General features: G+C 37.8%; 1 protein-coding gene across 4 annotated transcripts in view; it reads right to left on the bottom strand.

The window, feature by feature from the left end:
- SERAC1 (serine active site containing 1) overlaps positions 1 to 26,708 on the bottom strand; it is a 55,307-nt gene that overhangs the window by 26,743 nt on the left and 1,856 nt on the right. Inside the window, exons 2-7 of one of the 4 annotated variants that reach the window (XM_057489072.1) lie at positions 9,289 to 9,349; positions 7,785 to 7,873; positions 5,412 to 5,448; positions 2,957 to 3,093; positions 1,533 to 1,622; positions 360 to 491 (exon numbers count right to left, since the gene is read on the bottom strand). In XM_057489072.1, coding sequence (XP_057345055.1) covers positions 360 to 491; positions 1,533 to 1,622; positions 2,957 to 3,093; positions 5,412 to 5,448; positions 7,785 to 7,872 — 484 coding nt within the window. In that variant the 5' untranslated portion in view covers position 7,873; positions 9,289 to 9,349. The remainder of the gene's footprint in view (positions 1 to 359; positions 492 to 1,532; positions 1,623 to 2,956; positions 3,094 to 5,411; positions 5,449 to 7,784; positions 7,874 to 9,288; positions 9,350 to 26,708) is intronic. The other 3 variants (XM_036886751.2, XM_036886753.2, XM_057489073.1) reach the window with 3 other exon arrangements.

Here is a 26,708-nt window from a genome sequence, read left to right as displayed (position 1 = left end):
AGTAGCAAGCAATTAAAATATGCTTCATTAAGTAGGAACCAAAAGAAAATGCAAACACAACATTAGGCCTAAACTATCAGAATCAAGAAATTTCTCCAATCAAGTAAAACTATTCTGGTGGACAGTTACACAAATATATCAACCTCAGTGTGGAGGCTGTTCTTACCAAATTCATTTGGCAACCAAGCCAGCAGATTTTGTACTTTACCACTAGAGTTTCTTCCTAAAGTTTTTGAAAATATTTTTTACATATATTAAGGTTTCCTGAATTATTTTCCTTCCATCAAATCTCCTTCCCCTTTTATATGAGAAAGGCAGAACCAGCGGGTAATGTGCGATGTGTTCAGATGGTGTCTTACCGAGCCAGTGATGGGCCTCTGACATTTCCTGCACAGCCTGCAAGCGCGCTGTCCTGTCTTCCGACTTACTCTTCCTCAGGAGCAGCCACACGGCACATTCATGATCTTCCACATCAACTGTACTGAAAGTATCTGCAAAAGGAAGAACAAAATCAAAAACAAAACACTGTGAACAGTGTGAACAGTTAAAACCACATCTTTATCCTCACATTTAAGAAGGTAATTTATACATATTTGAAATCTGTAACAGGGGAGTTAAATCCACTTCCAGGTATTGATAATGACTGACAGCTTTGTTCTTAGGGTTGTCTTATTATTTAATTTATTATGCATATTACAGTATGTGCTTTTGTTTTATATACTATATTGCTTTCACAATGTGGTCTTTTTTGGCTCTTTTTCCCTAAAAAATTTACAGTGAAAAATAGCAAACATATGGAAGAATTAAAGGAATATATGAACACCCATATGCTTACCACAATTAGATTTAATAAGGGATATTATTTTGCCATATTTGCTTAATCTATATGCATGTATATTTTTTTATGAACTATATGAAAGGAAGTTGCAGGCATAATAACATTTTACTTTTTATAGTCCAGTCTGCATTCTCCTATATAACCACAATGCCATCATAACACCCAAGAACATTAGTGAAAATCTTCCAAAATCATCTAAAATCCAGCCTAATTCCATATATAGATTTCTCCAATCATAGAGCTATTTTTTAAAACCAAGATTTAAGTCTCCTTAGCATCTTTTAATTCTAGAATTTTCCCCTCATTTTCTCTTTCATGATGGAACTTTTCAAAGCTCTTTCACAGCTAGCTCCACTTTATAGATTTACCTGGCAGTGAAATCTACATTTGTGATGCAATATTCTAAGAAAGCATGGGAGTGCTTTCCTAACAAATTATAGATTTTGAAATGCTCATCAAGAGAAGAAGGTGTATTAAGTTTCAATAATTACTTATAACCATGTAACAAGACAACCATCCTTCCCCAAGGATGGAAGAAAACTGTCCAAGGCATCAAGCTCTTAAATTTAGTGTTACTCAATTTTCAATATCTATAATGAATATTAGTATAAAAAATGGAAAAAAATCTCAGGTTGATCATCAAATGATTGTCAGACTCCTGACAAGGATTCCAAGTTAAATATTTGACACTTACCAGCAAAGGGACCCCTCAATATCTTGGCTGATGTTGCCAACACCTTTCTTACTGCTTTGTGAAGCTCTTTTCTTGCCTGGTAGGTGAGTCCTAAAATGATAACAAATTTAAATTAAACTAAGTATGTACTCTTAATGCTATACTCCAATATTTCAAAGAAAAATATATAAACTAAACTCCAAATTTATTCAAAAAGAAAACATAAAATAGCATTTTTCACTTTTTATTGTCACTATTAAAGCAACTAAGACCATTAAGGGTACACAGAACTCCAGGTTCCAAAATGAGAATGCTCTCCAAGTCAGGGAAAAAGTAAAGAAAGAAAAAACAAAAAAACAAAAAACTCTCTCTTTCTAAAGCCAACACAAATCTTCATATGTGACATAGGATTAACTACATTCAGGAAAATATCCCTTAAAAATAGCCCTCCTCAAACTGAAATTTGGAGATACCTTACTAATGAGATGAAACTTCACTACATAGGTAAATTATAAGCCATAAAAGTTATCTGTGTAATTGAAATTTTAGCACACCATAAAAGCACGCTGAAAAACAGGGAAGTAGAATAATAATTAAAACAAACAGGACAGAGTGTGATAGATACAGCTCAGAGCCAGGGAGCAGTTCCTCTCAGGGAACATAACGTGCTAACGGCATGGTTATTCTGGCTGACAAGGGAGGAACAGGCAGCTTCAGTCACTGGGCTACCTGTATCTTGATAAAAAGATACTCCTCTGTTCTACAGCATCTTACTATGCTGATGGACAGTGACTGTAATGGGGTTTGTGGGGGGGACTTGTGATGGGGGTAGTCTGGTAAACATAATGTTCCTCATGTAATTGTAGATTAATGATACTGAAAAAAAAAAAAAAAAGATACTCCTCTGCCCTAAAATTTCACATTCACCAAGCAACTGTCTGATTACTAATTAGGTATTAGGTTTCCCTGTGACCTAAATTTGGCAAAGGGGAATGTTCTGACTGGTAAGGACAGGTTTTTCCAGGCTTTGTGACAGGTTTTTCTCTCTGTAAACAAGCCAGTTGGTATTCATATTCATGGATCCATTTCATGAGTTTTGTTTGCATGAATAAATCTCTAAAAGCAGAGATCTCTGAGCAGAGACAAAATCATGCTTTTCTAGTTGCCACCCTGAGAGCCAGCCTCTGAACTGATGGCCCCCCACAAAGAAACGGAATTGTCAGTTTAGACTAAAACAACTGACTAGTCTTCACTTCACTTCATTATGGGAGAGTGAAAGTCCAAAATTTGGCCTTCAAGGAATTCTTTAGGAATTTGGTTCACACAGGGTTTGGTGAGTCTTAGAAGTAGCCGAACCTCTCTTGTTAATATGATGTTTTAAATTCTCATTTTAAAATTCCAAATTAGCTTCCATTTTTCACAGAATTACTTCAGCATAAACTTACCATGATTTTCTCTTTTATCTGAAGAAACTTTGTGCACATATATATATGACTTCATTTTTTCTCTTTCTGCTACTTGAGTATCTAATGTCAAAGATTTCTTCAAGGCCAGGACTTCATAGGTAAGAAATAAAGAACCTCTTAAAAACAAGCAAAAAGTTAATCATAAATACACAATCTAAAAGTAACATAAAAGCCACTCTTTTTTTTTTACATGACTATAACAGAATTTTATTGATTATGGAGCTCATCAAATTATTGAGAATCACATAAATTGAATGGCCCAATCTGTACAACAGCCAAAGTCTTGAACCTATAGATTGAGAATATTTCCTAAAAGTGGTGGAAAAAGGTTAAAGGGTAGAATTTCTCGAAATGGATAAGAAAAGAAGCGCTTAATAAACATTAAGTGAAATATTTTTTTAGAAAGAAAGCTTTTACATATAGTATTGACATGTACCCCATAATGAACAGAAATTTCCTCAACACTTACTATGTTGATTGAACCATTCTTTTTTATTAAGCTTTTCATAGTGAAATTTTTCCTTCTCTTTCATTGGGAAACAATATATATATATAGTAATATGTGTATAACATGTATTATATTTATGTACCTATGTATAAATGTATACATACACATTTCAACTTAACAAATAATAGCTACATTACCTTATCCAGGCAGAAAACAGAATAGTACCCCAGAAACCCACAGTGTGTCCCTCCTTGATCCTGACCTTTTCTCTCACCTCTCTGTTATTCTACCTTTTATTATAATGTTGCTTCTCTTTATAGTTCACCACTTCTGAATGCATCCTTAAACAACAGAGCTTAGTCTTTGAACTTCTTAGAAATAGAAGCATTGCATTCTTTTGCTCAGCCTTCTATTTGTGAGAGTTATCCACATTGTCGCATGTATCTTTAATTCACGCATTTATTTATATTTTCATATGGTATGTGATTCAGCCATTGTATGGATATACCACCAGTGATTTCCCCATTCTACCACAGATGGGCACTTAGTTTTTTTAGACCAAACATTTCTAGTTTGGGTCTATTATAAAAAGACACTGTTACACATTCTACACATCTATGCTATATACACGTGTATATGTTCCTCTGGGTACATATCTGGAAGGAGAATTACAGACATTCTGACAGTAAACACATTGTTCAGCCCTAGTAGATAGAGCCCAACTGTTTTTTCACAAACATTAGTCAATTTGTACTTCCCTCACCAGCACATGAAAGTTTCTGCCCCCCTCAGTAACATTCCTAAAGTCAACTTTTAAATGTGAAATACAATGTTGTCTGTCATGTACCCAAAATGAAACGTTTTCTTCCTGACTGTATTGACCAACATACTCCCTAAGTCCAGACACAAAGGATGCACTGTCTGGATTCCGAGCTTAGTAACATCAGTTATATTAAGCCTTATCTTGACCTTTGGTTTCTGTCTTACAGCGGACACAGTAAAATAGAAAAGCCACTGTCCAGCACCAGAGAAATAGAGAAGAGGCTCTAGAGAATCCTCTCCTCTCTTGGGCATCTATCTGAGCAGCCAAAAATGCAAATGTTTTCAGTATTTTTATCATGCTTTCCGTGAAAGACAAAATTCTTTACTAGAAATTGTGTGATTTTCACTATATTCCTGAGTGTGAATATTTCACTATATTCCACTAATTTTTCCTGTGTCGCTATATATAATTGTGATATAGACAAAGAAAGTGCATAATAGAAAAAAATATACATTTGTCTTTTGTCTGGAATGATTCAAAAGGAAACACCATCTAACTATGTTTTGCCTTACATTACAATGTCATGGAGAAATGTATGTATTTAGATAAAATGCCAAATATATCTCCTTTGTCATTTTAGCATCTAAGAATTGGTTTTATATTTATACTAGAGAAAAATAGTATTATTAGCAAACACAGTAGAACAGTACTAGACATTCATTTAACATATACAACCCCTGCCAAAAAGATGGTCACTCCATTCATTAAGCACGTGTTCCTGAAAGAGCATAAGATGGTAGATGTCATCTGCTGGCTTCCTCGGTCAGCCTCAATTTCCTTTCATGAGAGCTCTAATGTGATTTAAGAGATTTTCAAAAATAATTTTGACCGTAGTTGATTTTACCTCCTTCACTTACTTTAAAACCTGACGCAAGATGTGCTTGTAGGTGTGTGAAAGGTAATTAGCAAGCGCCTGCTCTGGATGTGTCGAGTACCTTCCTCAGATGACCCGGGCATGGTGTGCAGAATCCCCACTGTACACTTGGACCCAGAAGAAAACACTCCTCAAGAGGAAAGGTAAGTGGATAAAGACAACACTGAAGTGTTAGAACCAGCGATTAATCCACTTATCTAATACTGAAATCTGTGTCCTTTTCACTATCCCATGCTACCTGTCAATCACTTCCACTGAGATTTCAATGAATTTCATAGTTGACACTTACCCTAAAATAAGTGATCCAGTAAACTTTATTATATTTCCTTCAAAAGAAAGGAAAAAGTCAATATGATGAATTTCATTTTTAAAGTGTAACAGAAAACAGGCAACAGTGTAAGGCTCTACCCCTATCATATATATTCAGGTAAGAAGTTATTGATATTTTGCCTTTAATGTAATCAGTGGCTATCAACAAACACATGGCTTTTTATCCCCAGATGCAAATAAACAAACCAATACAACCTGTACTTCATACTCATTATTCTCATGTCATCTCCATTGTCCCCTTCCTCCACCTCTTATTCTGTCATACCCACCATGTCAGTAGAGAGCCCCGTTCCTGTTGCACTTCTGATAACTGCCAGACTACAGTGTTCCCACTGAATGTACCATCCAGGAAGCTAACTCACCTAAAGACTCCTTTTAGTTCACGAGCAATTAAACAAATGGGATGCCAGAATTCTCCCCATCATTGCTAGCATTATAGCGAGGGGATTACATTTGTCAAGTGAGGACATAAAATGACTCTTCCCAAAGTAATGATGTTATGATTGGTGGTTAAGTGCCATATTTACACAGCCCCATCTAAAATATAGGTTACATTCTACAAGTTTATAAATTTTTTGTTTGATACTTGAAAAACATTTTTTTTAATATTAAATAAAAACCTCATAGTGGCAGACACAGCTAGTTGCCTATCCAATACACGTAAGTCTCTAAGTCCTTTCTAACACAATCTGATTACTATCTAAAATTATGCAAATTCAGACTCCTCTGCATCTAAGTCTGACTCCAACACAGCTGTCACCAATCAGATATAGACGGGAGGCTACAGGTGGGAATCCTTCCCCAAATAAAAGACACAACTTTTTAAGACAGGTTTCAGTCTTTCTGCCTTCTTGATGTGCAGGGATTCAGCAACCACCTTGTAACCATGAGGACAATAAAGATAATGGAGCAGGATGATAGGAGGATTACTAAACTGTGATTCCTGCCCTGAACTGTCTCTATTCTGACCTGTTATGTAAGAGAAATGAAAACTTTACTAATTTAAGCCACTGTTGTCAAGTCTCTGTTATGTGTGCTGAACACAATCTCAACTGGTATCTTACCTATGATGGTTAGATACTGCAGCCAGACCACAAAAATGTATGTTACCTACAACTTATTGTATGTACAGAGGTAGCCCTTTGTTCAGAGCTTCAAGTTATGCTGCCAAGAACTCATTTCTCCTCTTTGAGGGATAAGGAACTCTCCTTGATCGACCTCCCTATGCATCAGGCAAGGGAGATGGCTGTTCTTCCCAAACTCTAGGACCTTAGTAGTGGTTCCAGAACTGGGAAGAAGACAACCCAGGCAGTCTGAGAGCAGAAGCGTGACAGAGCTTCCTGAGCGTGCAGCTCCTCAGGGACTGGGATGGCTTCCTGGACTTCCTCACCCGCCACCCTCTCCGGGAGCAGCCCGTTTTCTTCCTTCTGAACTGCTACTACTCATAACTTCTTTCCCGCCCGTTTCCTGTCAGATTTGTACCTATACTTCTCAACTTGAGTCACTACTATGCTCTCACTGAGTAGCTATTTATTAAGCTCCTGCAAAACAAGGTGTTGGCAACACCTTAGTAAATGTTTCTTTTTCACTGGGCCCTCACAACCCTCTCTCCTACCTTGAAGTATATTCACTATTTTAAGTTTGTTCTGCAGGAATGATGAGAGAAGAAAAGCTCCCTTCTCTGTCCTCAGTTCTTTTTATATTTAAAATACAGAACCATAGAATTTTCTGGATCAAAAGGATTTATCCTAAAACAGATTTGTATTAAAGACCAAAAGAAAGCTCCGTGAGGACAGGGACTTTGCCTTATTCAGTGTTGTTGCCTCAGGGCCTAGAATAGTACCTGACACATAATAGATGGTAAATAAATATTTGCCAAATGAATAAAAGATGATCTAAGCCAATCATCTCATTTTATAAGTAAAGATTAGTACGAAGGTAAATAAAGATTTACAAATAAAATGACAGTAGACTAGTACAAGATCCTAAGCTTTGGAGGGCAAGCACATCTTTGCTCATCATGGTATTTCCAGAACCTAATACATGCTGCTGACACTTTGTTTTTAAGGAGCTTAATGAGAGTGTAGTGAAACTCAAGTTCAGAAGGATGAGTACAAATGTGACAGGAAACATAGGGGAGGGAAAAGATTCCCAAGAAGAAGGAGTGTTGGCTCTTGGCCTACAGATTTGGGGAGGACCTTTCGTATAGAAAAGACAAACAAATCTGAGATTTATTATGGGATAAACAAGATTTTGTGGACCACCCTAGAAACTGAACCATAATTCTATCACTATTTCTATAAGAAAATAGTGTTGTTTAAGCTGTACTCACTGAAATCTCTCCAGTATGTGCTGGTTTTTGGTGGAGTGGAGGTTCCTATTCTTCTGCAACAGATGACACAATAAGCAGCCAGGGACATTCTGTGTGTTTAGAACAATTATAACCAATTTAATTTAGCATCTAATTAAAAACATTTACATAACTACAAGAACACATCACAGTCACAGTGTTAGATTTTACAAGACAAGAAAGAAAATTTCAACTAAAAATAAATTTCTCCCTGAGAAACTTAAAGCTGACTTATTAGAATATTATTTTGATAGTATTTGGATGCTTCTTCAGATTGTATCCAATTGTGACCAGTGATTAGTAGGAAAAGGAAAACAGATTATTAATCAGAATATCAACATAGGAATTTAAAAACTTTTAAATGTATTTTTCAAAACATGTGTATATAGATACTTATATTTGATGACTAAAGGCCCTACAGAAATGAGCAGCAGCTCTGAATGACACCCAGAAACCATGGAGGCAGTTAGATTTTCTCTAGCTTCTTCAGAATGATGTCCAACATTGTTTAAAATCTTTGAAATTTAATTGCTAACTGTTGGCATCCTAGCAAAGAAGGAAAACTGCTGCTCAACTATTTCATCAACTGCATAAAGATGATCTAAATATGATGCAACGGTTTCTAGAACAACTCAGTATTCTAGAACCTGTCAGATTGTTTTTGGATGAGACAGAGATCTTTTTTTTTTTTTGTAGATAATTATTTTTTATTGAAGGGTAGTTGACACACAGTGTTACATTACATTAGTTTCAGGTGTACAACACAGTGATAAAACATTTATATACATGACAATTCTAGGTTCCAGCTATCACCCTACCAAGCTGTTACAATATCTTGACTATATTCCTTATGCTATACATTACATCCCGGTTACTTATTTATTTTACCATTGGAAGTCTGTACTTTTTTTTTTTTTTTTTTTGTGAGGGCATCTCTCATATTTATTGATCAAATGGTTGTTAACAACAATAAAATTCTGTATAGGGGAGTCAATGCTCAATGCACAATCATTAATCCACCCAAGCCTAATTTTCGTCAGTCTCCAATCTTCTGAGGCATAACAAACAAGTTCTTACATGGAGAACAAATTCTTACATAATGAATAAGTTACATAGTGAACAGTACAAGGGCAGTCATCACAGAAACTTTTGGTTTTGCTCATGCATTATGAACTATAAACAGTCAGTTCAAATATGAATACTCATTTGGTTTTTATACTTGATTTATATGTGGATACCACATTTCTCTCTTTATTATTATTATTTTTAATAAAATGCTGAAGTGGTAGGTAGATACAAGATAAAGGTAGAAAACAGAGTTTAGTGTTGTAAGAGAGCAAATGTAGATGATCAGGTGTGTGCCTGTAGACTATGTGTTAATCCAAGCTAGACACAGGCAATAAAACATCCACGTATGCAGAAGATTTCTCTCAGAACGGGGGGGTGAGGTTCTAAGCCTCACCTCTGTTGATCCCCAATTTCTCACCTGATGACCCCCCTGCGACTGTGCCTGAGACAGAGATCTTTTTCCCCTTCTTTTTCTTCTGCTATAAGGGAAAAACAAAGGAAGGTACCATGAGGGACTCATGTGAGAAATGGTCCTTTGGTTCATATTATAAAAACCTAAAAAAAAAAACCTAGAAGCTTTAGAGGGATTGGGGGAAATTACTTGGTACATATATGTAAGAAGTATGTTAGAAATAACACAAAATAGGGGTGGAGCCAAGATGGCGGTGTGAGTAGAGCAGCAGAAATCTCCTCCCAAAACCACATATATCTATGAAAATATAACAAAGACAACTATTCCTAGAATAAAGACCAGAGGACACAGGACAACATCCAGACCACATCCACACCTGCGAGAACCCAGTGCCTCGTAAAGGGGGTAAGATACAAGCCCCAGCCCAGCGGGACCCGAGCGCCCCTCCCCCAGCTCCCGGCGGGAGAAGAATAGGCAGAGCGGGAGGGAGACGGAGCCCAGGACTGCTGAACACCCAGCCCCAGCCATCCGGACCAGAGCGCAGACACAGTGCATGCGCGGGGCCCTGGATACTAGGGAAACAGGGCAGCAAGAACAGTGAGAGGGTACCAGAGGCCTGGCGCCAGAGGACATAAGAAAAGCGAGCGGCAATTTTTTTTTTTTTTTTGCTGTTTTGTTTTGGCGAGCACTTTTTGGAAGTCTTAAAGGGACAGGGAACCCAATACTAGGGAAACAGGGCAGCAAGACCGGCGAGTGGGTATCAGAGGCTGGCGCTGGAGAACAAAAGAAAAGTGAGCGGCCAATTTTTGTTTTTTTTTTTTTTTGCCGTTTTGTTTTGGCGGGTGCTTTTTGGAAGACTTAAAGGGATAGGGACCCAATACTAGAGAAACAGGGCAGCAAGACCGGTGAGCAGATGGCTGAGGCTGGCGTCAGAGAATAAAGAAAAACGAGCGGCCATTATTTATCTATTTATTTATTAAAAAAATTTTTTTTTTTTTGTGGTTGTTGTTTTGTTTCGGCAGGTGCTTTTCGGAAGTCTTAAAGGGGCAGGGCGGGACACTTAATCCAGAGGTAGGGAATCCGGGGATCTCTGGGCACCCTAATCCCCTGGGCTGCAGGGAGCAGGGAGGCCCCTTACGGAGATAAATAGCCTCCCAGCAGCTCCCCCTCCAACGCGACTCCACCACTTTGGAGCAGCAGCCTGAGCCAGGCCACGCCCACAGCAACAGCGGAGATTAACTCCATAGCAGCCGGGCAGGAAGCAGAAGCCCTGTCTGCGCGCAGCTGTGCAGCACGAGCCACTAGAGGTCGCTGTTCTCCCAGGAGAGGAGGGCCACAAACCAACAAGAAGGGAAGTTCTTCCAGCCGTCACTCGTTCCAGCTCTGCAAACTATTCCTATCACCATGAAAAGGCAAAACTACAGGCAGACAAAGATCACAGAGACAACACCAGAGAAGGAGACAGACCTAACAGTCTTCCTGACAAATAATTCAAAATAAAAATCATAAACATGCTGACAGAGATGCAGAGAAATACGCAAGAGATATGGGATGAAGTCCGGAGAGAGATCACAGAAGCCAGAAAGGAGATAACAGAAATGAAACAAACTCTGGAAGGGTTTATAAGCAGAATGGATAGGATGCAAGAGGTCATTGATGGCATTGAAACCAGAGAACAGGAACACATAGAAGCTGACATAGAGAGAGATAAAAGGATCTACAGGAATGAAACAATATTAAGAGAACTGTGTGACCAATCAAAAAGGAACAATATCCGTATTATAGGGGTACCAGAAGAAGAAGAGAGAGGAAAAGGGATGGAAAGTATCTTGAAAGAAATAATTGCTGAAAACATCCCCAAACTGGGGGAGGAAATAATCAAACTGACCACGGAAATACACAGAACCCCCAACAGAAAGGATCCAAGGAGGACAACACCAAGACACATAATAATTAAAATGGCAAAGATCAAAGAGAGGAAAGAGTTTTAAAGGCAGCTAGAGAGAAAAAGGTCACCTATAAAGGAAAACCCATCAGGCTAACGTCAGACTTCTCAACAGAAACCCTACAGACCAGAAGAGAATGGCATGATATATTTAATACAATGAAACAGAAGAGCCTTGAACCAAGGATACTGTATCCAGCACGACTATCATTTAAATATGATGGTGGGATTAAACAACTCCCAGACAAACAAAAGCTGTGGGAATTTGCTTCCCACAAACCACCTCTACAGGACATCTTACAGGGACTGCTCTCGATGGGAGCACTCCTAGAAAGAGCACAGAACAAAACACCCAACATATGAAGAATGGAGGAGGAGGAACAAGAAGGGAGAGAAGAAAAGAATCTCCAGACAGTGTATATAATAGCTCAATAAGCGAGCTAAGTTAGACAGTAAGATACTAAAGAGGCTAACCTTGAACCTTTGGTAACCACGAATTTAAAGCCTGCAATGGCAATAAGTACATATCTTTCAATAGTCACCCTAAATGTAAATGGACTGAATGCACCAATCAAAAGACACAGAGAAATAGAATGGATAAAAAAGCAAGACCCATCTATATGCTGCTTACAAGAAACTCGCCTCAAACCCAAAGACATGTACAGACTAAAAGTCAAGGGATGGAAAAACATATTTCAGGCAAACAACAGCGAGACGAAAGCAGGAGTTGCAGTACTAATATCAGACAAAATAGACTTCAAAACAAAGAAAGTAACAAGAGATAAAGAAGGACACTACATAATGATAAAGGGCTCAGTCCAACAAGAGGATATAACCATTCTAAATATGTATGCACCCAACACAGGAGCACCAGCATATGTGAAACAAATACTAACAGAACTAAAGGGGGAAATAGACTGCAATGCATTCATTCTAGGAGACTTCAACACACCACTCACCCCAAAGGACAGATCCACCGGGCAGAAAATAAGTAAGGACACAGAAGCACTGAACAACACAGTAGAGCAGATGGACCTAATAGACATCTATAGAACTCTACATCCAAAAGCAGCGGGATATACATTCTTCTCAAGTGCACATGGAACATTCTCCAGAATAGACCACATACTAGGCCACAAAAAGAGCCTCAGAAAATTCCAAAAGATTGAAATCCTACCAACCAACTTTTCAGACCACAAAGGCATAAAACTAGAAATAAACTGTACAAAGAAAGCAAAGAGGCTCACAAACACATGGAGGCTTAACAACACGCTCCTAAATAATCAATGGATCAATGACCAAATCAAAATGGAGATCCAGCAATATATGGAAACAAATGACAACAACAACACTAAGCCCCAACTTCTGTGGGACACAGCAAAAGCAGTCTTAAGAGGAAAGTATATAGCAATCCAAGCATATTTAAGAAAGGAACAGCAATCCCAAATGAATGGTCTAATGTCACAATTATCGAAATTGGAAAAAGAAGAACAGATGAGGCCTAAGGTCAGCAGAAGGAGGGACATAATAAAGATCAGAGAAGAAATAAATAAAATTGAGAAGAATAAAACAATAGCAAAAATCAATGAAACCAAGAGCTGGTTCTTCGAGAAAATAAACAAAATAGATAAGCCTCTAGCCAGACTTATTAAGAAGAAAAGAGAGTCAACACAAATCAACAGTGTCAGAAACGAGAAAGGAAAAATCACGACGGACCCCACGGAAATGCAAAGAATTATTGGAGAATACTATGAAAACCTATATGCTAACAAGCTGGGAAACCTAGGAGAAATGGACAACTTCCTAGAAAAATATTACCTTCCAAGATTGACCCAGGAAGAAACAGAAAATCTAAACAGACCAATTACCAGCAACTAAATTGAAGCGGTAATCAAAAAACTACCAAAGAACAAATCCCCCGGGCCAGATGGATTTACCTCGGAATTTTATCAGACATACAGGGAAGACATAATACCCATTCTCCTTAGAGTTTTCCAAAAAATAGAGGAGGAGGGGATACTCCCAAACTCATTCTATGAAGCTAACATCACCCTAATACCAAAACCAGGCAAAGACCCCACCAAAAAAGAAAACTACAGACCAATATCCCTGATGAACGTAGATGCAAAAATACTCAACAAAATATTAGCAAACTGAATTCAAAAATACATCAAAAGGATCATACACCATGACCAAGTGGGTTCATCCCAGGGATGCAAGGATGGTACAACATTCGGAAGTCCATCAACATCATCCACCACATCAACAAAAAGAAAGACAAAAACCACATGATCATCTCCATAGATGCTGAAAAAGCATTTGACAAAGTTCAACATCCATTCATGATAAAAACTCTCAGCAAAATGGGAATAGAGGGCAAGTACCTCAACATAATAAAGGCCATCTATGATAAACCCACAGCCAACATTATATTGAACAGCGAGAAGCTGAAAGCATTTCCTCTGAGATCGGGAACTAGACAGGGATGCCCACTCTCTCCACTGTTATTTAACATAGTACTGGAGGTCCTAGCCACGGCAATCAGACAAAATAAAGAAATACAAGGAATCCAGATTGGTAAAGAAGAAGTTAAACTGTCACTATTTGCAGATGACATGATACTGTACATAAAAAACCCTAAAGACTCCACCCCAAAACTACTAGAACTGATATCGGAATACAGCAAAGTTGCAGGATACAAAATCAACACACAGAAATCTGTGGCTTTCCTAAACACTAACAATGAACCAACAGAAAGAGAAATCAGGAAAACAACTCCATTCACAATTGCATCAAAAAATATAAAATACCTAGGAATAAACCTAACAAAAGAAGTGAAAGACTTATACTCTGAAAACTACAAGTCACTCTTAAGAGAAATTAAAGGGGACACTAACAGATGGAAACTCATCCCATGCTCATGGCTAGGAAGAATTAATATCGTCAAAATGGCCATCCTGCCCAAAGCAATATACAGATTTGATGCAATCCCTATGAAACTACCAGCAACATTCTTCAATGAACTGGAACAAATAATTCAAAAATTCATATGGAAACACAAAAGACCCCGAATAGCCAAAGCAATCCTGAGAAAGAAGAATAAAGTAGGGGGGATCTCACTCCCCAACTTCAAGCTCTACTATAAAGCCATAGTAATCAAGACAATTTGGTACTGGCACAAGAACAGAGCCACAGACCAATGGAACAGACTAGAGAATCCAGACATTAACCCAGATATATATGGTCAATTAATATTTGATAAAGGAGCCATGGACATACAATGGCGAAATGACAGTCTCTTCAACAGGTGGTGCTGGCAAAACTGGATAGCTACATGTAGGAGAATGAAACTGGACCATTGTCTAACCCCATATACAAAAATAAACTCAAAATGGATCAAAGACCTGAATGTAAGTCATGAAACCATTAAACTCTTGGAAGAAAACATAGGCAAAAACCTCTTAGATATAAACATGAGTGACCTCTTCTTGAACATATCTCCCCAGGTAAGGAAAACAACAGCAAAAATGAACAAGTGGGACTATATTAAGCTGAAAAGCTTCTGTACAGCAAAAGACACCATCAATAGAACTAAAAGGAACCCTACAGTATGGGAGAATATATTTGAAAATGACACATCCGATAAAGGCTTGACGTCCAGAATATATAAAGAGCTCACACGCCTCAACAAACAAAAAACAAATAACTCAATTAAAAAATGGGCAGAGGAACTGAACAGACAGTTCTCCAAAAAAGAAATACAGATGGCCAACAGACACATGAAAAGATGCTCCACATCGCTAATTATCAGAGAAATGCAAATTAAAACTACAATGAGGTATCACCTCACACCAGTAAGGATGGCTGCCATCCAAAAGACAAACAACAACAAATGTTGGCGAGACTGTGGAGAAAGGGGAACCTTCCTGCACTGCTGGTGGGAATGTAAATTAGTTCAGCCATTGTGGAAAGCAGTATGGAGGTACATCAAAATGCTCAAAACAGACTTACCATTTGACCCAGGAATTGCACTCCTAGGAATTTACCCTAAGAATGCAGCAATCAAGTTTGAGAAAGACCAATGCACCCCTATGTTTATCGCAGCACTATTTACAATAGCCAAGAATTGGAAGCAACCTAAATGTCTATCGATAGATGAATGGATAAAGAAGATGTGGTACATATACACAATGGAATACTACTCAGCCATAAGAAAAGGGCAAATCCTACCATTTGTAGCAACATGGATGGAGCTGGAGAGTATTATGTTCAGTGAAACAAGCCAAGCGGAGAAAGAGAAATACCAAATGATTTCACTCATCTGTGGAATATAAGAACAAAGGAAAAATTGATGGAACAAAACAGCAGCAGAATCACAGAACTCAAGAATGGACTAACAGGTACCAAAGGGAAAGGGACTGGGGAGGATGGGTGGGTAGGGAGGGATAAGGGGGGGAAGAAGTAGGGGGGTATTAAGATTAGCATGCATGGGGGGGTAGGAGAAAAGGGAGGGCTGTACAACACAGAGAAGGCAAGTAGTGATTCTACAACATTTTGCTATGCTGATGGACAGTGACTGTAAAGGGGTTTATAGGGGGGACCTGGTATAGGGGAGAGCCTAGTAAACATAATATTCGTCATGTAAGTGTAGATTAGTGATACCAAAAAAAAAAAAATAGGGCAGTTCCTGTGTGGTAACCTCCAATGAGTTCTACACAAGAGTATAAAGGGCATATAAAAGTGTAGGCAAAGGGTCTGTTTGTGTTTATACAGAGGATCAAAGCCTAATTGGGCTACCCCAAAAATGAACTAAGATACGGTATGAAAAAGAACTTCCAACATCAGCACTCTCTGGAAGACTCATGCCAGAAGATGATCATCAAAAAACCCCAACGAAGATCCACCCACTGCTACAGCTGTAGATGCACTCATCCCACCAGTTCCTGGACTTGCCATGGGAATGAGGAAGGAGATATCTAAGCTGGCCTGTGCATACAGTAAAACAACAAATTTGACTGGATCTATACTGTTGGAACTCAATCAAGAATTAGGAGAAGTGCAAATTGTAGCGCTCCAAAATCTTACAACTACAGACTATTTACTGTTAAAAGAACATAAGGGATGTGAACATTCCCCAGGAATGGGTTGTTTTAATTTGTCTGATTTCTCTCAGACTGTTCAAGTTCAGTTGGACAATATCCACCATATCATAGATAAGTTTTCACAAATGCCTAAGGTGCCTAACTGGTTTTCTTGGTTTCACTGGAGATGGCTGCCAGCACCATCTGTTGAAGAGATTACAGGTATGCTTTGGTTATGTAACTATACTCCTATTATGTTAATGTTTGTGTGCAATTTAAGTAGTAGCTTATAACCTATACATGGTGAAGTTACTCTACAAGAAGATATGTCAAAGAAATAATCAATCTTCCCATGTTTTCTTCCGCCTGCTACTTCTATAGCTTTTCTTCTTCCTTCCTAATTACAACCCATAAATAGAATTCGTGCCTCATATCAAATTTACTGAGTATCATAATTCTTCCAAGTGGTAAAGATACCTCAAGACAAATGCTGGGCATAGAAGCCACAGGGCATAAATATGCAAAGAAATAAAAAGCTAACCATTTCAAACAATAAGGCTTCTCTCTCACTTACCAACTTTACATTTCCCTGTATGGCCCCGGAAGATGACTGGTTAGCCAGAGACGGGTAAGATTCCTCAAGGGAGGAACAACCTAAGACAGGCACAGTCGCAGGGGGACCATCAGGTGAGAAATTGGGGATCAACAGAGGTGAGGCTTAGAACCTCACCCCCCCTGTTCTGAGAGAAATCTTCCGCATACGTGGATGTTTTATTGCCCTTGTCTAGCTTGGAGTAACACATAGTCTACAGGCACACACCTGATCATCTACATTTGCTCTCTTACAACACTAAACTATGTTTTCTACCTTTATCTTGTATCTACCTACCACTTCAGCATTTTATTAAAAATAATAATAATAAAGAGAGAAATGTGGTATCCACATATAAATCAAGTATAAAAATCAAATGAGTATTCTTATTTGAACTGACTGTTTATAGTTCATAATGCATTAGAAAAACCGAAGGTTTCTGTGATGGCTGCCCTTGTACTGTTGACCATGTAAGAACTTATTCACTATGTAAGAATTTGTTCTCCATGTAAGAACTTGTTTGTTATGCCTCAGAAGATTGGAGACTGACGAAAATTAGGCTTGGGGTGGATTAATGATTGTGCATTGAGCATTGACTCCCCTATACAGAATCTTATTTTTGTTAACAACCATTTGATCAATAAATATGAGAGATGCCCTCACAAAAAAAAATAAAGAAAGAAAACTTGACTGTAACAAAAATGCAGAGCAAAAATACCTACTGCTTCTTTCCATCCTGGCACCTACTATGAAAGCAGTCAACTATAAAACATTATATACATACTCTTTCCTATTACTTCTCTGGCCTGAAAACCCTCACAGTGCTACCTGAAATGCACTTCCTCCCAGCAGGCTTCCGTCCCACCATGTGCAGGGTATAAATCTGAGTATTCTAGAAATATACTTCTTCATCTTAATTCCTTCTGGACTTCTTCAGATGACATCATTGGCCCTTACAATCTTCTCCAGAACAAACTGCTCCACTTGGAACTTTCAACTCTCTCAGAGTCTTGATTCTTTCTCTGTTTACCAGCCTCAAATAACCCTCCACCCTTGCTTTTCTGGAAGCAAACAGCCCATCGCCTGGTTTTCCTTTCCATCCAGCCTCGACTGCGAGGCTCCTAACATCAACCCCTCTCTGCCTGCTCCCTCATTCTACTGGACCCCTCCTCCTTCTCCTAGCCTGCAAGCCAACCCTGAAACATGTTTTCTCTGTTCCTGCACTTGGACAGCCAAAATGGGATGGGGGAGAAGAGAGAGGGGGGAGAAAAGACAAATTGGGAGTGGCCCTCAGAATCATTTCTGCTGTCCCTAATCAGTTCTCTTCTCACCCCGAGAAGGACTGCTCTAAACAACCCATACACCTCCTAAGCCTCCCACCCTCCTCCATGCCTCTCAAGGGGTCTTGTCTCCTATTTCACTCAGAAAATTAAGACTAAGAGCTCCCTCACCTGCTGCCCCCATACCCACAAGCAAGGATGGATCAGGTATTAAGGGGCTTAACATTTACTCAAGGAGGGGGAGGGGAGCTTTAAAAAAAAACAGAAAATCACGATTATCAAATTAGATACCACCATGAGCTATTTAGAATGAGGAAGAGATCACAATAAATTACTGCAGTCTTAAAACTGTTGATACTTTTCTTTAGAGATTTCATTAATCAGTTTGTCAGAACTGCTTATAAAAAAATGTGTTTGGTGTTTCCTCCCTGCCTAGCATGGCACAGCTCCTGGCAACCCTCACTCTCAAAGGGGTCCAATGCTAGTAAGGCGTCCTAAAACATAAGCTTCACTACTGCATGGTAAATCTGCTGTGGCCTGCAAACATATGTTCATTTATGCTGCCTTTTCCAACTTCCAGATGGATCTTTATATGCATTAATATTTCCTGTTTCTGAGGAAGACATCTTACCACTTTCTCTAAAGGAAACGCCCCATCTATATTCTAGGTCTCATCTCCTTTCCTTCCGTGGGGGCCTGGGTTCATTAATTATCTGCCTTGGTCTTCTTAATCATCACACTGTCCCTGCTTTCAGCCCTTTCTAATCCTCCCCTCTAAACACAGAATGTCCAATGTTCTCCTACAACAACACAAAAATAAAATGCCAAGTGATTGGTTGGGGAAAAACCTCCCTTGTCCAAGTAGCCCCTAGCTACTGCCTCTTCCCTCACCTCCCTGGTAAGATTCTTTCCCCAGCACTGAAATAGCACTCCCTAAGGCCACCAGTAAGTGACGTCTTTGTTGCTGAATCCACTTCACAGTCATTATCTTGCTTTTTTTGAAAATCTGACTGCTCTGTCCACCCACTGCTGCAACACCCTGTCTTCTAGTTTTATTCTCACGTTGCTAGCTCCATCCCACTGTTCACTCCATGAACATTTACTAAGCATCTGTCAGTGATGGAAACTTGAGATGTGCATAAGACAGCATGGCCCCTGCTCTTACTGGAGGCTCTGTTGCCTCCAGCTGGCCCTTAAATATTAGTGTTCCAGTGGGTTCCATCTGTGGTCCTCTTTTCTTCACATTACATTCTCTGGCTGAGTAATTTCAGTTTTTTCCTCACAAAGCTTTACCTATAAGCTTTAGGATTCCCAAGTCTCTATAACTAACCTAGCTCTCTGCTAAGCTTCAGACATCTATATTCAACTGCCTTATGTACATTTCCACTTTGATGTACATAAACACATAAAACCCAGAATGTCTAAAATCAAATCCTCATACTCTTAAAACCAAGCATCCCAAGATCACTTATTACTAGACCATTGAGTGGAGAAGACTCCTCCATACACCAAGGCCTAATCCACCAAGGGTCTGTTTCTGGACAATTTTGTTCCACTGATCCATTCTAACCTTACATCAATGATGTAACATCTTTCTTAATTCCTATGCCTTCAAAATAAGCCTTGATAGCTTCTAGAGTGAGAACCCCCACTCCCAATCTCTTCAGGATTGTCTTGGCTATTAGGATTTTGATTGGAACTGAACTGAATTTACAGATTTAGAGAGAACGGAATCCCTCACATGGAGTCCCTCCATTCATGAAAAGGTACAGCTTCAAGTCTTTCAAATCTTTTGTAATTTTCTTAACAAAGTCATGCATGTGTTTCCTTTGTTTCTTCCTTTTATGGAAAATTTCAAATGTATACAAACATAGAGAGGGAAATAAAATGAAACCTTATCACTCAGCTTCAAAAATTATCAACATGTGGCCAAACTTGTTTCATCTTTACCTGCTCTGTCCAACAGAACTTCTGCCTGATAGACAATTCCTGTATCTGTACTACAGTGCGAAATACAGTGTGACTGAGACCTAAAATGTTATCTTATCTTAATTTTAATTAAAATAGCCACATATGGCTAGTAGCTGTTGTGAACAGTGCAATCTATACCGAAACCCACATTTTTTCCACCACCACACTCTGTTATTTAGAAGCAAATCCAAAATGTCATTACCATTTAACCTGTAAATATTTTTGTATGTATCTCCTAAAAAATAAATTAACCACCAATATGTCCAAAAAGTTTATAATTTCTAGTAGCATCAAATATCCAATGAATGTTTCAATTATTTCATAAACTTTTACACTCTTGTTTGTTAGAATTAGGATCTAAGCGAGTTCCACACATTGCATTTGGTTGCTAATGTGCATCCTTTTCAGTCATTTATTTCTATACTTACTGGTTTATTCAGATTTTCTTTCTTCTTGAATTAGTCCTGATAGTGTCTATTTTTCAAGAAAATGAGCATTTAAGTTTTGAAAATCATTAGCATTAAAGTTGTTCATGCTTTTCCAGATATTTTCCAATTGCCTATTTTTCTTGTTCTTAGCTTTGTTTACTTACACCCTGTCTTTTTCACTTTTGGGCAGCCTTCTAAAAATCTTTTATGAATATAAAAAATTAACTTTTTATCATCTATGGGTTTTGTTTTGTTTTCTATTTCTGGTCTTATTTTTTTCTCTGCATTCAACCCTGTCCTTTTCTTAACTTCTTCAATAATGCTTAATTAATATATTAGGAGCATTTCTTGCTCTATCATAAATGCATTTAAGACTATAAGTTCCCCTCTAGGTTTTACTTTACCTAAATTTCACAAGTCCTGATATTTCCACTGTGATTTCCCCTAATCCATGGACAGTTTATGATTGTTTTTAGTTTCCAAACATATGATTTCTGAAGATTACCTTTTTATTGTGGATATAGACATAAGTTGTTTAGAACTGTGGAGACTTGCTTTATTACCTAATTGCAGTCAATACTTAGAAATGTGTCATAAAAATGTATTCCTTGTTATGGGAAGAATTTAGTATATCTATTATATCAAGTTTGTTAACTGTGTTATTAGGAGTCTCTATAGCCTTACTAATTTTTGTCTCCATAATCTACCAGTACCTGAAAAAGGTTTTTAAAAAGATTTTTGTATGAGCTTGTGCATTTAGTAACTTCCCCTTGTAGCTGTCCATTTTTTACTTAAATTATTTAGTCCCTATGAGCCAGGAAGTGTTCTAACAAGGAACATGAAAAGTATGTCCCTATCTTCATGGATCTCACCCCAATGCAAACTCCTCAGTCTGTGTGCCAAACAAATACTATCACTTTTTTTTGTCATGATGTGAAAGATATATCATTAGATGCATGCAAACTCATGATTATTTGAACCTTAGTACTCTGTTCCGTTTTCATCATAGATGATCCCTCTTTATCACTGTTAACATGTATTGTCTTAAGTTCTTTTTCATATGATATTAATATTTCCGTGCCAGCTTTAATAAGTATCATATCTTTCCCCATCATACTTATCTGTTTTGTATCATTTATATTGTATTCCAAATTCTTTCTCTTAATAGATAAGTTTAGTCCATTTACATTTATTGTATGTTGGATACATAAAGTTTTCTTAAACATAACCTTTAACAGGTTTTAAGTTATACCATTTATTTCCATTCATTTAGAAAATAACTGTATTTTAAACATGCTGTATAAAGTATACATTTAAGTAGTACTGTTATCTTCCTGAATGAGAATGTTAAATGCTTTAAATCCAATCTCTCCTATCTTTTTAGGTATTTTTGTCTAACATTTCGATTCCACTTTATTTCTAAACATCCTAAAAGAGACCATTTTTTAAAGTAGTCTAAATATTTACCAATATTTTTGTCAATTTCTTCCCTTCCTATTGGTTCTTATATCTATGGCTTTTGTCTTGGGTTCAAATCATCTCTGGTGAAGGTATGTCCTTCAGTAGTTCTTTCATGGAGTCCTGTGTGTAGTTAGCACTCTCAATCTTAGCATCTCTGAAAATGTTGTATTTCACCCTCCTCCTAAAATATAGCTGGGTTTAGAATTCTAGATTAACAGTAGGTTTCCTTCAGCACATTAATGATGTTTCCACTGATATTTTATCTGATATTTCTCATTGCTCATGAGAAATATGTGTAAGTCTAATTTTTGTTTCTTTGTAGGCAAAATAATAGTAAAGAGGTTAAGAATGTTATCTGCAGACTAAACTGCCTACTTGAAAATCCAGCTCCACCAACAACTTGTATTGGGGTCTTGAGAATCCGGAAAGTGACTGTCCTCCCAGGGTGAGCTAATTCCTAGAGACTGCAAACTGCAAACAAACTGCTTGTGAGCACACCTTTTATATGGAAACCAACCTCCTTGGTCCACATTCCCAAATACTCTTTTATCTAACTACCACACACCAAGCCAATATTCCCCTTGCCCTAAATCAACCCAGAGCCGATATCAGATAACTAGGGACCAGCCCTATAGCTCAGAGCCTGCCAAAATTCTTTAAACTATCCAACCCTCAACTTATTTAGCTTGCTTACCCTGTGTCATCCATTCCTTCCCATGAAAACCATAACAAAAGCTTTGGCCCATGGCTTCCCCCACTCCATTCCACCTCCTGACCAACCTTGATGCTTCCCCATTTGTCCAGGGATGGCAAATGTGAAGCTTATCTTGCAGCTAACTCTGAGTTATGGGAAGTTGTTGGGAGATTGCCTTAAGAAATGGAGTAACACAGTAAAAAAATTTCTTTTTAGAAAACTTGATGAAATTGAAAACAGACTGGAAAAGAGTTAAAATAGAAATAGGGAAAACCAATAGGGAGGCTTTTGACAATAATCAAGGAGAAACATACTTGAATTACGGCAGTGGCTCTGAGAATGATAAAAAAGAAACAGACTTAAGAAGCTATTAAGAGAACAGAATCTGACAACCACTTGGATGAGAGATGGAGGGTAATGGATAAGAGGGAAGAGACAATTATGGTTCTCAGTTTCTGGTTTGGACTGCCGAGTATAGCATTTACCAAAATAAGGAAATAAAGGAAGAAAAATGGATTTGAGTGAAAGAATGAATTCCCAATCTCAACCTGCTGAGATTAAAGTTCTTATAAAATATTCATGTAAGATGTCCATTAAGCTATATGGATTCATCCAAGAAGTCTAAGCTATAGATATAGATTTATAAGTCATCAGCATATATTATATTAATTGAATCCATAGGCTTGTGTGAGGTTATTGAAGAACAGTGTATAAAAGTGTTTCTCAAAATGTCATGCAGACTCCTAGACACTATTTTATATTGAATTTCTGTGCTTTTAAGTCTACAAGGCTGAAACCAAGGTGCTAGCAGAGCTGTATTCCATAATGAAAGTTCTGGGGGAGAATCCACTTCAGGTTCATTCAGGCTGTTGAAAGGTTCAGTTCCGTGCAACTGTAGGACTGAGGTCCTTGTTTCCTTACTAGTTGTCTGGTGCCACCCTTAGCTCACAGAGGCCTCCCCTATACCTCAGAACCAACATCTTAGCCTTCTCACAGTGCCACATCTCTGACTCTTCTGCTTTTCTCATCCACTTTTGAGGGTCTGTGTGATTACATTAGGCTCTCCTGAATAATCTGACACAGTTCCCTGTCTTAAGATCTGTAACGTTAATTCCACCTGCAAAGTCCTTTTTCCCATGTAACATACATATTTACACATTCCAGGAATCTGGGAATGGACATCTTTGCAGCATAAGGGGATGTATTCTGCCTAATATAAACCTCTGTGAGCATTTTGATACACGTCTCTGTAGACATGTTTCCACTTTTCAGGTAAATACCTAGTTGTGGAATTGCTGGGTCATAGGGCAGATATGTTTGACTTTATAAGACACTGCCAGATATACTTCCAATGTGATTGTACCATTTTACACTTACACAGATAATGCCAGAGTATGAGTCCCAGTCGCTTCACATCCTCACCAGTAATTGATGCACTCAGCTCATTTGATTTTAGCTGTTTTAGTGGTAACATGGTAGTATCTCACTGTGTTTAATTTTTGCAATTCCCTGAACACTAATTATGTTAAGCCCTTTTTCATACTCATGTTAGCCATTTACATTTATTTTGTGTGAAATGTCTGTTCTTTTGCTCATTTTTAAATTGTTATTGTTTTTTAAATGAGTTATCAGGTCTAGAAACAAATCCTTTCTTAGATTTAAGGACAAATACACTGCAAATATCTTCTCCTAGTTTGTGACTTGCCTATCAGTTTCTTAAAGGTACTTTCTGATTAAAAGAAGTTTTAATTTTTGTAGTGTCTCTTTTATCAAATTTCTTATCTTATGGTTGTTGCATTCTGTGTCCTTAGAAATTTTTGCCTACCTCAAAGTCACAGATACTCTCCTATGAGTTTGTCTAAAATGCATTTTTGTTTTAGCTTTTCCTTTTAGGTCTTTGATCCATCTCATATTAGTTTTTGTGTATTGGGCGAGACAGGAATTGAGGTTCATTTTTTTTTTCTCTATATGGATATCCAATAATTCCAGTATCATTTGTTAAATTACTTTCCTTACTGAACTGACTTTGTGCCTTGACTATATAAATCAATTGACTATATAAGTATAGGCCTTTTCTGGACTCTATTTCATTTCATTGATTTGTTTGTCTGTGCTTGTGTAAATACCACACTGTCTTGATTATTGTAGTTTTATAGTAAATCTTAAAGTTACGTAGTATAAGTTCTCTAGTTTTGTTCTTCCTTTTCAAGATTGACTATTCTAGGTCTTTGGCACTTCCACATTAATTTTAAAGTCAGCATGTCAATTCCTACTTTATACAGCCTTTGGGATTATGATTGTGATTGCATTAAACATGAAGCACTAACTTTAAGCAGAGAACAAAGGCCAAATTCTGAAAAGGAGAATAAGAAGAACACAAAGTTAAAAAAGGGAGAGATTATGAATGCCAAATGAAACAAATATTCAAAGATTCCACTAAATTTAACAATAGGGAAGTCACTGGAGCCTTCATATGGTAACTTCACTGCTCTGGTTGGAGAAGAAACGAAACTGAAACAAAACATCCATTCTCTTCGTTCTTAATAAAACCCAAGTTGTAGCTGGAAATACAAATAACTGAAGACCATATCAACTATCTTTCCTTTCAGTCAAGTGTGGTCACGAAGAACTAGCTAATGGGCTATAAGTCAGTGTGTCCCATGCAAATTCTGAGGAGAATTCCTTAAAGAGAAGAATATATGCATTTCTTCATCCTTCCCTCTTCCCTCTTGCTATGAGCATGTAGCAGCTGGAATTAAAGCAGCCATCTCAACCGCGAAGCAACACACTAAGGATGGCAGAACAGCAAAACAGAGGAATTTGAGTCCCTGATGATTATGGAGTTGCTGCCATACCAACAGTTGCCTGCCTACCTATGAAATCATGTATGTATTTAAGCCATTACTGTCTTATATGTTCCATGTAATGCAGCCAAATTTAATCCTAACACACAACAGTTTAAATATCTATATGCCAATAATCCCAAAGTTGTACCTCCAGCTACAGTCTTTTCAGACTCATCTCTACAAGAGCTACTGGAACATTTCCACTTGGAGGTCCAACAGGCCTTTCAAACTTAACTGTCCAAAACAGAATTCTTTATTTTTTTCTCTGCAACCTCTTCCTCCACTCATCCTCCCCATTGCACCAAACAAATGGCAAATAGTTTTTGATGATAAATGGTAAGTGATCCACCTTGTAGCTTAAGCAAAAATCCTAGATGTTAACCTTGATTCCTTGTTTTCCCCTTATACCCTATTGAATTATTCATAATTCCTGTTCTCTGCCATCAAAATATATCTAAATCCATCTACTTTTCTCCATCTTCACTGTTACCACTCCAGTTCAAGTCATCATCCTCTCTCATTTGAAGGATGCAATAGCATCCCTCAGTGGTGCTTTGTGTAACTTAAATAATCCCTCCCAAGAGAGATGAAAAAGTTTTGGAGATAGACAGTAGTGACAATAACATAATAACACGAATACCACCTAATTGTACACCAGTAAGTGGCAAAAATAGTAAATTTTATGTGTATTTGACCACAATGAAACAAATGAAATCTTTTCTAGAGACAATACAGCTTCCTATTTTTTTTCTAAATATTATACAAATGTGTCTTTCCTATTAGATCTTTAATCCATCTGGAAATTGTTGTTATGAATGGTATGAAGCAGAAATCTAATTTTGCCTTTATTCTATTTGGGAACCATTATCTCAGCATCATTTATTGAACAATCTATGCTTTTTCCCCTGCTCTGTAATACCACTGAGCATTATGCTAAGCTCCCATGTGGATGTGGGTGAGTTCCCAGGCTTTCTAGTCTGTTCCATGAATCTTCTTTCCTGTCACTGAACCTATACCAGTAATTAAGACAGTGCTCTTAATTATTACAGCTTTATATTAAGTGTTGATATCAGGGAAGGCGGGACTTTAATTTTCTTCAAAATTGACTTAACTATCCTTAGTCCTTTG

Source organism: Manis pentadactyla, chromosome 12, assembly GCF_030020395.1.
Source record: "Manis pentadactyla isolate mManPen7 chromosome 12, mManPen7.hap1, whole genome shotgun sequence".
Taxonomy (NCBI): Eukaryota; Metazoa; Chordata; class Mammalia; order Pholidota; family Manidae; genus Manis; species Manis pentadactyla.
Note: the sequence above shows the minus strand (reverse complement) of the source record. Positions and strands in the feature narration are given on the sequence as shown.